This window comes from Nerophis lumbriciformis, linkage group LG24, assembly GCF_033978685.3.
Source record: "Nerophis lumbriciformis linkage group LG24, RoL_Nlum_v2.1, whole genome shotgun sequence".
Classification (NCBI taxonomy): domain Eukaryota; kingdom Metazoa; phylum Chordata; class Actinopteri; order Syngnathiformes; family Syngnathidae; genus Nerophis; species Nerophis lumbriciformis.
Genome location: NC_084571.2, coordinates 22094341 through 22107864, shown reverse-complemented (window position 1 = coordinate 22107864; position 13524 = coordinate 22094341). Strand labels below are relative to the sequence as shown.

General features: G+C 38.4%; 1 protein-coding gene across 1 annotated transcript in view; it reads right to left on the bottom strand.

Moving 5' to 3' along the window:
• scarf2 (scavenger receptor class F, member 2) overlaps window positions 1-12862 on the bottom strand; it is a 79333-nt gene extending 66471 nt beyond the window's left edge. Inside the window, exon 1 of the mRNA XM_061981804.1 lies at window positions 12376-12862. Within this exon, the coding sequence (XP_061837788.1) occupies window positions 12376-12485 (110 nt within the window). The 5' untranslated portion in view covers window positions 12486-12862. The remainder of the gene's footprint in view (window positions 1-12375) is intronic.
• Window positions 12863-13524: the final 662 nt, after the last annotated feature.

Genomic DNA, 13524 nt, shown 5'->3' with positions numbered 1-13524 from the left:
TTTGATTATTATATAGGACGGCGTGGCGAAGTTGGTAGAGTGGCCGTGTCAGCAATCGGAGTGTTGCTGGTTACTGGGGTTCAATCCCCACCTTCTACCATCCTAGTCACGTCCGTTGTGTCCTTGGGCAAGACACTTCACCCCTTGCTCCTGATGGCTGCTGGTTAGCGCCTTGCATGGCAGCTCCCGCCATCAGTGTGTGAATGTGTGTGTGAATGGGTGAATGTGGTAATACTGTCAAAGCGCTTTGAGTACCTTGAAGGTAGAAAAGCGCTATACAAGTATAACACATTTATCATTTATTTATTTAATATATACAATAAATCATTGTACATACTGCCATCTAGTGTCTGTCGCCGTCACCTCCCCTGCAAACCATAACAGTTTCTTCTTCGTCTGACGAAACCGGAAGTTGCAAAGCAAGGTTGGTTGAATGGCGTGATATGCTGACAGCCAATCAGGTAACAGCATTAAATATCATGTTTGGTTGCGTCATTTTGCTGTCTGGCGAATTATTCTTTGCATGGAATGAGAAAGGAAAGTAAGAATGAAGAAATAGTGGATAAAACAGTAAAGGTCACCTGGACAGTATGGCAGTTTTGGGGATTTTTTGGAAAAGGGACCGTAGTCAGACCAATGTGGTCTGTAAATGAAGCAAGGTGCTCTTTCCCACCAAGACCGCGCTCACCCTTTAGAGCACAGCTGTAACTTCCTGACACTAAACCTGCAGAAAATAATTCTTCTCAGGTTTCCATGTTTACATTTTCACACTTTGCACTATTTTCTTACACTTTATTAAGCATTTCTTAAATATTCCTTATTTTTTCACCTTCTTTTTAAGAGTTTATTGTTAAGTGTTTAATGTGATTTTACAATTTTGTTTACATTGACGGGTTGACTCGATTAGATGCCTTGGAGGGTATTATAACCAAATGAAGGTTACATTAAAAACAAACAATAATATTTGCATTTAGTATATTTTTCCATTGGTCTTTCTTTTCAATACGGTAGGTCATAAAAAAATATCAATAATGTCCAATATCAATTGACAGAAAACACTTGTATCGTGATACAGTATCGCCAGTTCAATTGTCTCTATCAGCCTAATTTGCCTTTCTAAGCTTTTTTGGAAGGAAAAGAGTGGAGGAGTGTAAATATTCTGGGATCCCGCCAAGTTTCTTTTAGGATCAGTCATTTGTCTCCTCTTCCTCCCACAGCCGTGACCTTTGTGGGGACCCTGCAACACATCAGCTGGCCCCGACGTGTTTGAAGATGGCAGCTTCCTCGCAAGTCGGCGCGTGGTAAACATCAACCCGTGCATGCTTTCACTCTCAGGAGTGATTTGTTTACTACTCGGTGCGCAAATTACGACACCGGCTTTTTAACACAGCTCCAAATTCTAGCAGCGCTCACCGAGTAAAATGAGTTTGAGGTTCACAAGCAGGAAAAAAATAGAACTTGGGAGTGACTCACCGTCCCAGAGACCGCAAGTATTTTTAAAAACCTATATTTTTCTATGGGTTTTGCGCCACTTAAAATAGATTATCCGGAAAACTTCCACCTACATGTGTTTATTTGGCCATTAATCATTCAATTCTACTAGATAAAATGGGAAGATATGGAATTAGAGAGCTGGATGGAGACTGGTTAAAAAGTTTTTTAACAGGGAGGGTACAGTTTGTAAAAATGGGTCAATATTTATCAGATACTTTTGGCATTGCTTGTGGTGTCCCCCAAAGGTTCGTGTTGGGGCCAAAACTGTTTAATGTATATATTAATGATATGTTTAATACATCCAAAATACTGAAATGTATACTATTTGCAGACGACACAAATATATTCTACAGTAGTGATGACTATAATGAGATCATAAATACAGTAAACACAGAACTAAACATAGTAAGAAAATGGATGGAGACAAATAAATTATCTTTGAATATAAATAAAACTAAGATAGTGATGTTTGGAAATCGCAACGTAACGTCTGAACAGAAAATAAGTATTGATGTTACCCAAATTGAAATCGTAAATGAGAATACATTTTTGGGAGTAATAATTGATAGTAAACTATCATGGAAACCTCATGTCAGACACATTAAAACAAAAATCTCCAAAAGCCTCTCAATTATAAACAAAGCAAAACTATACCTCAATGAAAATGCACTTCGTACTCTATACTGCACCTTGGTACTGCCATACCTTACATACTGTGTTGAAGTATGGGGGAATACTTACCACAACACAATTAGTCCTCTGATCATATTACAGAAAAGAGCAGTGCGGATCATTCACAACGTTGGTTATTTAGAACATACTCATAATATGTTTATGCAATAAAAGTTGCTCAAATTTGATGACCTTGTTATATATAATACATTAATAATCTTATATAAAGCATTTAACAAATTATTGCCGACTAATCTACAACGTTTTTTTATAAGACGAGTGCAGGCTCATAACTTGAGAGGCTTTGGATATTTTTTATTGCCGAGAGCTCAAACCACTTGTAAACGTTTTTGTGTGTCTGTATGCGGAGTAAAACTATGGAACAAACTGGACTTACAACACAAGCAATGCCAAACTATTAATCGATTTAAACTATTATACAAACATGGGGTCTGGTTCAAATATAGAGATGAGGGTCTTTAATTTGACCTGCTGCTATACTCTGTCTCAAAGTGTTAACATGTGCTCAATGTTTCCTTACCATAATTGCTATGTTGTCTATTGCCATTATTGCTATGTTGTCTGTTACCATTGTTGGTATATTCATTATTCCTACATTGTTGATACAAATTATTGTTACAGTGTAATAATTATTGTTACCTGTGGTAATGCCACTATGATACAACATCTGTATTATAATCCTTGAACAAAGTAAGAGTGAAACTCATGTGAATAATCACTGACTGGAGAACTGGGGGTGGGATTAAATAAGTTATCTTCTTCCCACTCCCTTTCAGGCAAAACTGAACAATCATGCATTACATACTATACATTACCTTTTGCACTGTATTAACTTATATTATTATGTGTTGTCAACTTTGTACTTTTTTATGTCATTGCCTGAAATAAATAAATAAATGAAAAAAAAAATGAATGAATGTAGTATGAATGTAAGAATGGTTTGAATGTTGGAAGAGTTTGAATTTCCAGGAAAAAAGGAATTTGGTTTGGAACTTGGGAATGTGTTAGTTGGAATGTCCAGGATGAGTGGAATGTGTTGATGTGGTAATGGTTTGAATAGGTTGAAAAATGTGGGAACTGTGCAACTTGGAAAAATGTCTTATTCATTTTAATGGGAACATCCTGGAAATTTGGGAATTTCGGGAAAAGCGGGATTTTCTTTGAAAATGAATAGGAGCATGAATATCCTGAATGAGCTGAAATGGTTGGTGTTGGAATTGTTTAAATCGGTCAAGAAATGTTGAAGTGGTAACAGTTTTTTAATTGAAAAATGGTATTATGAAATTTCAGGAAAACTGGGAATTTTTCAAGTTCTTAAACCAACTTGTATTTTTGTGCTGACTAAGAGGAATATTTTGACAGTGGAACAGTTGAAATGGGTTGAAACATTTTAAAATAGTCATCGCACTAAAAAAGATTAGAAATAAGGTTAGAAAGAAAACGGAATTCCTGAAAATGTTTTGAACGTGAATTTCCAGGATGAGTTGAATGTGTTGAAGGCGGAATGGTATGAATCGGTTGAAAAATGTGGTAATTGTGCAAGTTTGAAAAATGGATGATTCATTTTGAATGGGGAAAATGTCCCTGAAAACTGGGAATTCTAGGAAACCCGGGAATTTTTTTTAAGTATGGAAAGAAAGCACATCATTCCTGAACAGGCTGAATATTTTGAAGTTGGAACGGTTTGAATCGGATAAAGAATATGGGAGTTGTGGAACTTTGAAAAGTTAATTTCATGAACATTTGAGAATTTCGGAAAAAGTGGGAATTTTTTTGAAAATGCTAAAATATTTTAATGTTTTTGAATTTTTCAAATCGGTCGAAAAATTTTGAAGATGTAACATTTTCAATTGAGAAATGGCATTACGGAATTCCTCGAGTTTTGGGAAAACCGGGAACTTTTCCAGGTCAAAAAACAACTTTTTTTTTTTTGTCCTGATTAAGAGGAATGTTTTGACGGTGGGTTGAAAAATGTGGAAGGAGTAGTCGACAGAAAAAGGGTGAAAAAAGGGTTTGAAAAAAAAAAACGGAAATTCTGGGAATTTCTGGAACTTTTTTTAACTTGGAAAATTATATTTTGAATGTCCAGAATGAGTGGAATATGTTGACGTTAGAATGGTTTGAATCGGTTGAAAAATGTGGAAATGGGGGAAAGTTTGAAAAATGGCCAATTAATTTTGAATGGGAAAAATGTCCCGGAAAACCTGAAATTCTGGGAAATTTGGGAATTTTTGGCATTTGTCAAGGGAAAGCCCGTGATTCACGAACAGGCTGAACAGTTTGAAGTTGGAACGGTTTGAATCGGATGAAAAATGTGGAAGGTGGAGCGCGCCAAAATCTGGAGAAGAAGAAGAAGAAGAAGAAGAAGAAGAAATGTAGAAAACCATATTCACACAATGAACAAAATGTCAGCTACTGTCTTGTTGTAAAACACCAATGAAAATGAAATGTAACATTTGCTTTAGCAAACATGTCTGCCACAGTCATGTGTTCTTAAATGTGTATTCCACCTCTTTCATGTGGAGAGTAGTTTAGATCAGGGCTTACATGTAAACAACTAACATACATTTGTCCAAATGTGGCCAAGTAGACACATTGTGGGTTTCCTGGACATGGTCTACATCGCTAAAAGAAACATCTAAGGAAGAGAATCCCTCTGCCATCTTCCACTAGTTTTTAAAATATATAAATCACCCGCTTGAATATTCCCTCTCGTCGTCATTTGGGATGTCTGTTGTGATTTCCCTTTCTGGTTCCATGACCCGCACTATCTTGCCTCTAAATTGGTCTGTCCCTAATGTTTCGTTCTAATCTCAACCAATCGTGACTCATCATAGTAAACCCAACAGCCAATCATGGATGTTCTTATATGTAAACCAACCAATCATCATTGATGTTTCCCGTATAGTTGGTGCCCTGCCCCTGGAGTTGCTTCGCTACGATTTTTAAGTTCATCATTTTTAATGGAAAACGGTAGTTTTTACCACTGGATTATCAAAAATCGTACTCATTGTAGGTCGGAAAAAACGAAGAAAAACGGAAAATATTTATTTCTATTTTTACAGAGATAAAAAAGACCGATTCTGTTCATATCTTTTATGGACATAATTTCTAGGCGAACTAGGGGCGTTGAGGGGATCCGGTTTGGTGGCTGCAGGATTAGGTCTCTGCTTTTTGCAGATGATGTGGTCCTGATGGCTTCATCTGGCCAAGATCTTCAGCTCTCACTGGATCGGTTCGCAGCCGAGTGAGAAGCGACTGGGATGAGAATCAGCACTTCCAAGTCCGAGTCCATGGTTCTCGCCCGGAAAAGGGTGGAGTACCATCTCCGGGTTGGGGAAGAGATCTTGCCCCATGTGGAGGAGTTTAAGTACCTCGGAGTCTTGTTCACGAGTGAGGGAAGAGTAGATCGTGAGATCGAAAGGCGGACCGGTGCGGCATCTTCAGTAATGCGGACGCTGTATCGATCCGTTGTGGTGAAGAAGGAGCTGAGCCTGAAGGCAAAGCTCTCTATTTACCGGTCGATCTACGTTCCCATCCTCACCTATGCTCATGAGATTTGGGTTATGACCGAAAGGACAAGATCACGGGTACACCGAAATGAGTTTCCTCCGCTGGGTGGCGGGGCTCTCCCTTAGAGATAGGGTGAGAAGCTCTGTCATCCGGGGGGAGCTCAAAGTAAATCCGCTGGTCCTCCGCATCGAGAGGAGCCAGATGAGGTGGTCAGGGCATCTGCTCAGGAGGCCACCCAAATGCCTCCCAAGGGAGGTGTTTAGGGCACATCCAACCGGTAGGAGGCCACGGGGAAGACCCAGGACACGTTGGGAAGACTATGTCTCCCGGCTAGCCTGGGAACGCCTTGGGATCCCCTGGGAAGAGCTGGATGAAGTGGCTGGGGAGAGGAAAGTCTGGGCTTCTCTGCTTGGGCCTCCTGCCCCAGCGACCCGACCTCGGATAAGCGGAAGAAGATGGATGGATGGATAAAAAAGACGGATTTTCGACTATAGACGGAACAATCACATGCCTGTAAAGATGCTATTCTGGTCCTTTGTTTGACTTGATTGATTGATTGATTTAACTTTTATTAGTAGATTGCACAGTACAGTACATATTCCGTACAATTGACCACTAAATAGTAACACCCGAATAAGTTTTTCAACTTGTTTAAGTCGGGGTCCACGTCGACCTCGAAGGTTGTTCTGTTAACTACTTTTTAGCGCCAAGAAGTTGTTATTTATAAAGCATAATCGCCCTTGTGAGGGCTTTCCCAGGCTCAAAAACTCCCTGGAGGAAAGACATCAGGTAATTTAGAACGCCACACTCCGGCCCCTTTAGAAAGTGAAAATAAAGAACCTAAAGCCCCTGCCTGGAATAAAACAGAAAGTCGGCCATTTTGGTGTGAATGGAGGATTTTGCTCCCTTTCATGTGTCGTATTAAATGAAGGGCTGTAATTTTGTTTTCCTGAGAATGACGTAACGTTTAGTCCATATACGTACACAAATGTGCAAAGCGTAAGGTTTATTACATTATAAAATACGTACATATCTGAACACTATTGATACCGGATAAAAAAACAAGTATCGGATGATATTGGCTAGCATCTAACATGTCCAATACAGCGTGTTTACTTGTCCTCCAATAAACACACAATTTATTCTATTTTAGTCAAGTCATTTACAAAGAGGGACACATAGATACAAATTGAGGGCTGCGGGGGCCACTTTGATACATTTTGTACAATAAACATACTAATACAATATAGGTCTATCAATATATGCTAAACTATCTGAACACAGTGAGGTGGCGACTTGTCCAGGGTGTACACCACCTTCCGCTCCAATGCAGCTGAGATAGGCTCCAGTACCCCCCGCGACCCCAAAAGGGACAAGCGGTAGAAAATGGATGGATGGATATCTGAACACAACAGCCACATCTTGGCTCTGTGTTTTTGGTAAGAAAGCCAATAACACAAAGTAATTCTGCCCTAAAGTAAGTCATTTCAAGTATAAAAATGTCTAACTGGACTAAAACTATCAATACTACAGTATTAAATGGCCCGAGGCGAAACCAAAACAATTATTTTGTTCAGTATTGTTTCCACTGATTGGCTCAGCTTCAGGCAGCATTACTAACATTACCATGCTAACTTCTTTACCCATTTGGCATCTCAACCAACTTGGCACTTGACGCATACTTTTAGCATGCTAATATTAACATGCTAACATTAACATGCTACATTTCTCAGCCAATTTTGCAGCTGAACACCTCAGAGTCGTATAACTTGGCACTTGGCACATACTGTTAGCATGCTAACGTTAACATGGTAAATATTTTGGCCAAATTTGCGGCCATATAACGTGGCACTCGACACATGCTAACTGTAAGCATGCTAATGTTAGCAGGCTAACATGCTAACATCAACACGCTAACTTTTTCAGCCAATTTTGCCTCAGTCATATAACTTATCACCTGACACCTGATAACGGTTAATGTGCTAACATTAACATGCTAACTTTTTTTTTGCCAATTTTGCGGCCGAACTCCTCACAGGCATATAACTTGGTACTTGACACATTTTAACTCTCAGCATGCTAACTTTTTTAAACGCTTCATAGTAGTATAACTTGGTACTTGACACATTTTAAAAGTCAACATGCAAACATTACCTTTTAAGTTTGCACATTTCTCCCAAAATTGAATATTTCATTTTTTTTTGTGGAGATTTTAATCCGAAGCGCGTGTATTTTGTTTTTAAAATGTGTTGTGAGTGAATAAAAAACAAGCTGTGGGCTGCAAATGCCCGGCACTAAACAGCATGTAAATATGTCATTCTATGGATGCAGACGTAGTGTATGTGGGAAGATCATCGGTCACAAATACGTGCAGACATGGCCTCTTTCCCTGATTGGAAAACAAACTTGACTTTTCCTGTGCGCATGTTTCACTCGTCACAAGGCGCTGGTCTGAAAATAATAGCGTGAGCGCTGAGGGCATCACTCTGTTGACTTTGTAAGGCAGAAACATGCACTGGAAATGCTGACAAGTGATGATAAACGCCGAACTGTTTCCCTCTATTCACTTGATTGAGGTCAGGCATAAATAAAAGGCGCGTAGTGAAAAGGGAGCAATGGGGAAACATAAGTCAATAGGAGCGTGGAAAGGACAGACAGACGGATACGGGACGAAAAGGGCAAACAAAAGGTCTAAAAAGACAGACAAAGGACCCTCCAAGTCGTCACCACTAAAATACCAGTCATTGAGGAAGCAAAATAAATACATCATTGAGCTTAGTTAGGCTACTGATATCAGGAAGTACAGAAAAATAAAACAACATGACTTATGTAGTATCAGTAGGGTTGTAACAAGATGCTAATTTTATTTGTCCCCAAGATGATAACGGGCATCATTATTATCACAGTATTGATAAATGTGCTCAAAAGGTATACCAGGGGTGTCCAAAGTGAGGTCCGGGGGCCGTTTGTGGCCCTCAGCTTGTATTTAAATGTTTAAAGACAAATGTATTTATTAAAAATCTAGTTTTTACATTATTAACGTTTTATGATTCATAACCAGCCCGCCACCCCCGTTGCAAAATAGTTGTATTTGTAAATTGGGACAACGTTGATGTCTAACGTTGGATCCACAATGTTGGTTGGGAAATTACCAAATTTCAATGGTCCAACCAATGACACTACCTGACATTGAATAGAAGTAGTAAAAAAAAAAAAACATGTTGTTTTAATGTTGTACGTTTGTATTTGTGTTGTAGAATATTGGTTGGGAAATTTCAATGATCAAATCAACGTTAGAACGCAGCATTGAATAAACGTCGTCAAAAAACATGTTGTTTCAACGTTGTAGTTGTGTTATGGAATTTCGGTTGGGAAATGACCAAATTTCAACGGTCCAATATTTATTAAACGTCATCAAAAAGCATGTTGTTTCAACGTATTTATGTTGTGGTATTTTAGTTGGGAAATGACCAAATTTCAATGATAAAATCAACATGGAATAAACGTGGTCAAAAAACATGTTGTTCCAACGTTGTATTTGTGTTTCAAAGTTGTAGTTGTGTTATGGAATTTCGGTTGGGAAATGACCAAATTTCAACGGTCCAATATTTATTAAACGTCATCAAAAAGCATGTTGTTTCAACGTATTTATGTTGTGGTATTTTAGTTAGGAAAGGACCAAATTTCAATGGTCAAATCAACGTCAGAACGCAACATGCAATAAACGTCGTCAAAAAGCATGTTGTTCCAACGCATACTTGCCAACGCTCCCGAATTTTCCAGGAGACTCCCAAAATTCAGTGCCTCTCCCGAAAATCTCCCGGGACAAGCATTCCCCCGAATTTCTCCCGATTTCCAACCGGACAACAGGCACGCCCCCTCCAGGTCCATGCGGACCTGAGTGAGGACAGCCTGTCGTCACGTCCGCTTTTCGTCCATATTAACAGCGTGCCGGCCCAGTCACGTTATAACATCTACGGCTTTTGGAAATTGCACAACTGCACACACAACAAGAAGGAGACGAAGCAGAAGAACGAAGAAGAGACAATCATGGCGACGACGAGTAAGAAGAAGAAGTACGCTTGCAAGTCATCAGAGAGGGTGTTGAGCATGGTAAGAAAGATAGTGACAGAGGATAGAACGAGGATGGACAATTCAACCCTAAACTCACTCCTTTCCTGCAAATTAAATTTCACAGATCCTGCCCATACCTATGCTCCTTCAAAGGCTGTGCTACTGGCTGCAAAGCATTGCACTTTCAAATACAACAATGAGTAGAGGAGTGTTATGTGTGTGTATATGTGTAAATAAATGAACACTGAAATTCAAGTATTTATTTTATACATATATATATATATATATACAAATATATATATATATATATATATATATATATATATATATATATATATATATATATATATATATATTTCCCAACCAATATTCTACAACACAAATGCAACTTTGGAACATACTTGCCAACCTTGAGACTTCCGAACTCGGGAGGTCGGGGGGGGGGAGGGTTAAGGGGGAGGAGGATATTTATAGCTAGAATTCACTCCAGTATTTCTTTTATATATATATATATATATATATATATATATATATATATATATATATATATACATATATATATATATATATATATATATATATATATATATATATATATATATATATATATATATATATATATATATATATATATATACATATATAAATATATATATATATATATATATATATATATATATACATATATATATATATATATATATATATATATATATATATATATATATATATATATATATATATATATATATATATATATATAAGAAATACTGGAGTGAATTCTAGCTATAAATATCCTCCTCCCCCTTAACCCTCCCCACCCAACCTCCCGAGTTCGGAAGTCTCAAGGTTGGCAAGTATGTTCCAAAGTTGTATTTGTGTTGTAGAATATTGGTTGGGAAATGACCAAAATTCAATGGTCCAATCAATATCAGAATCTGACATTTATTAAACGTCGGCAAATAGCATGTTGTTTCAACGTTGTATTTATGTTGTGGAATTTTAGTTGGGAAATTACCAAAATTTCAATGGTCAAATCAACGTCAGAGCGCAACATGGAATAAACGTCGTCAAAAAACATGTTGTTTCAATGTTGTAGTTTTGTTATGGAATTTTGGTTGGGAAATGACCAAATTTCAATGGTCAAATCAACGTCAGAACCTGACATTTATTAAACGTCGTCAAAAAGCATGTTGTTTTAAAGTTGTATTTGTGTTGTTAAAAGTTCAAGTTAAAGTACCAATGATTGTCACACACACACTAGGTGTGGGGAAATTATTCTTTGCATTTGACCCATCACCCTTCATCACCCCCTGGGAGGTGAGAGGGGCAGTGAGTAGCAGCAGTGGCCACGCCCGGGAATCATTTTTGGTGATTTAACCCCCAATTCCAACCCTTGATGCTGAGTGCCAAGCAGGGAGGTATGGGTCCCATTTTTATAGTCTTTGGTATGACTCGGCCGGGCTTTGAACTCACGACCTACCGATCTCAGGGCGGACACTACTACTAGGCCACTGAGCTGACATATGTAGAATGTTAGTTGGGAAATGACCAACATTCAATGGTCAAATCAACGTCAGAACGCAACATGGAATAAACGTGGTCAAAAAACATGTTGTGTCAACGTTGTAGTTGTGTTATAGAATTTTGGTTGGGAAATGACCAAATTTCGATGGTCCAATCAACGTCAGAACGCAACATGCAATAAACGTCGTCAAAAAGCATGTTGTTTCTTAGACTTAGACTTAGACAAACTTTAATGATCCACAAGGGAAATTGTTCCACGCAGTAGCTCAGTTACAATGATGGAAAGTGTAAGGATGGAAAGGACAATGCAGGTATAAAATAGACAAAAAATGTACCGTAGTAGCAATATAAAATATATAATAAAGTAATATTTACATAATATATATTCAGTACATGATATATACTGATATATTATATTATATTGTAGCATATATACAATATAAAACAATCACCACGTACAATATTACAGTATATGTAGCAGCTGCAGCATAAAATAGAGAGTAGATCCAGCAGAAAATAGACATTATGAACAAAGAGAAGTAGCTAACATAGAAGGTGTCAGGTAATAGACAGATATCATCTATGTTGTATTTGTGTTCTGGAACTTTGGTTGGGAAATGACTAAATGTCAATGCCGGAACACAACATTGATTAAACGTCCACAAAGAGCATGTTGTTCCAACGTTACGTTTGAGTTGCTCAACGTCCTAATTCAACAAGTTCTCAACATTGTTTCAATGTCTTGTGCCAGCTGGGCAGTGTTATTTTAATACTTGCAGTGGGCCAACTCCACACAGGTGATGCACACATCTGTATCGCTGCTTTCAAAATATGGACAAATGTGGTTTGAAATTGAAACTGTTTAAATAGAATATGATGAATATTTGGGTTATTGTTGCATATTCTGTTTTAGTACGGAGCCACGTGCAAAAAGGTCAGTGGACCTAAAAGTTCAAATACTTACATTTTAAAGGTAAAATGTAACTCCAAGTGTGTTTGAAGTATAATAACGTATGAGATGGAGAGAAACACAAGTCTTAATTCGGATTAAAAATGACTATTTTTCATGCTTACCCTCTTGCTTTGCATACATTCCTGCCTTTAGGACGCAATTGTTGGCTCGCGCCGACGCAAAAAAGGAGACAAACCACCGCCAAAAAAGCTGCAAAGTTCTTCACTTCCATCGTACAAGCAGCAGCATCCTTCTAGACGCCGTTTTTATTCCACATGTCCCGGGTTCGAGCACCCCGGTGTTGCGCACTTCATCCAAATATGCCACTAAAAACCGCCCTGCGCCGTCCACTAACATTCCAGGCAGCCTTTTCCTGCGCGCCGCACCGTTACTTCCACGCAGCAGCAAAAAAAAAAAAAAAAAAAAGCTCAAAAAGGGAACATCGTGCTGTGGTCACGGACTAATTTTGGGTGGAAAATATGCAATCTTCTTGAGTTCAGGGGTGGGAAAGTTCCAAAAAAGTATTAGATCCTGCTTGGGCTGTCCCTCTCTGAGGAGAACTTTGACTTTTGTCGTGTCTTGCGCGCTCTCAGGAGTGGCAGGAGGGAAATTCCTTTTTTGTTACTCGCGTCTTTGGCTGTGCGCGCCATGCGTGCGCCACCTCATTTGCATATAGTGTGCGCCGCAAGGTCTGCCCTCAAACACGTCACATGACCCTCTGGTTTAAACATATCTCCTATTCTGCAATAGGATATATCACTGAACAATTCACCGACATCTTTAAATCGTTAAATTAGGAGGATAAGGAACAGTCACGTGACTGACATGTGAAATCATAGAACATTTTTATATTTTATTGACAATATGTGGCCAGCCCCTAGCTAACTATGGGTCATTTTCAGTTATCTGTGCGATGAGCAGTGACGCAATAACTCAATGTGTTGATGTAAGTTTAGACAACAGCACTCTCTACTGGTGGCAGCAGAAAATAACTTAATGTGTGGATGTTAGGCTTGGACAACAGCACCCTCTAATGGCGACTTGTTGCAATTTCTGCAACCTGTCACTTTTAGCCAGAATATGGATAAACTCCAGCACCCACCGCGACCCCATAAGGGACAAGCGGTAGTAATGGGATGGATGGAAGTTTTTTTTTCCTGTCATATAAATGTGTTAAAATCAATAATACATATTAATATGAAATAATACTTAGTTGGTTGGTTGACTGAGGTTTATTTCTAACGTATTTCACTTCGTCTCCCATTTCTCTA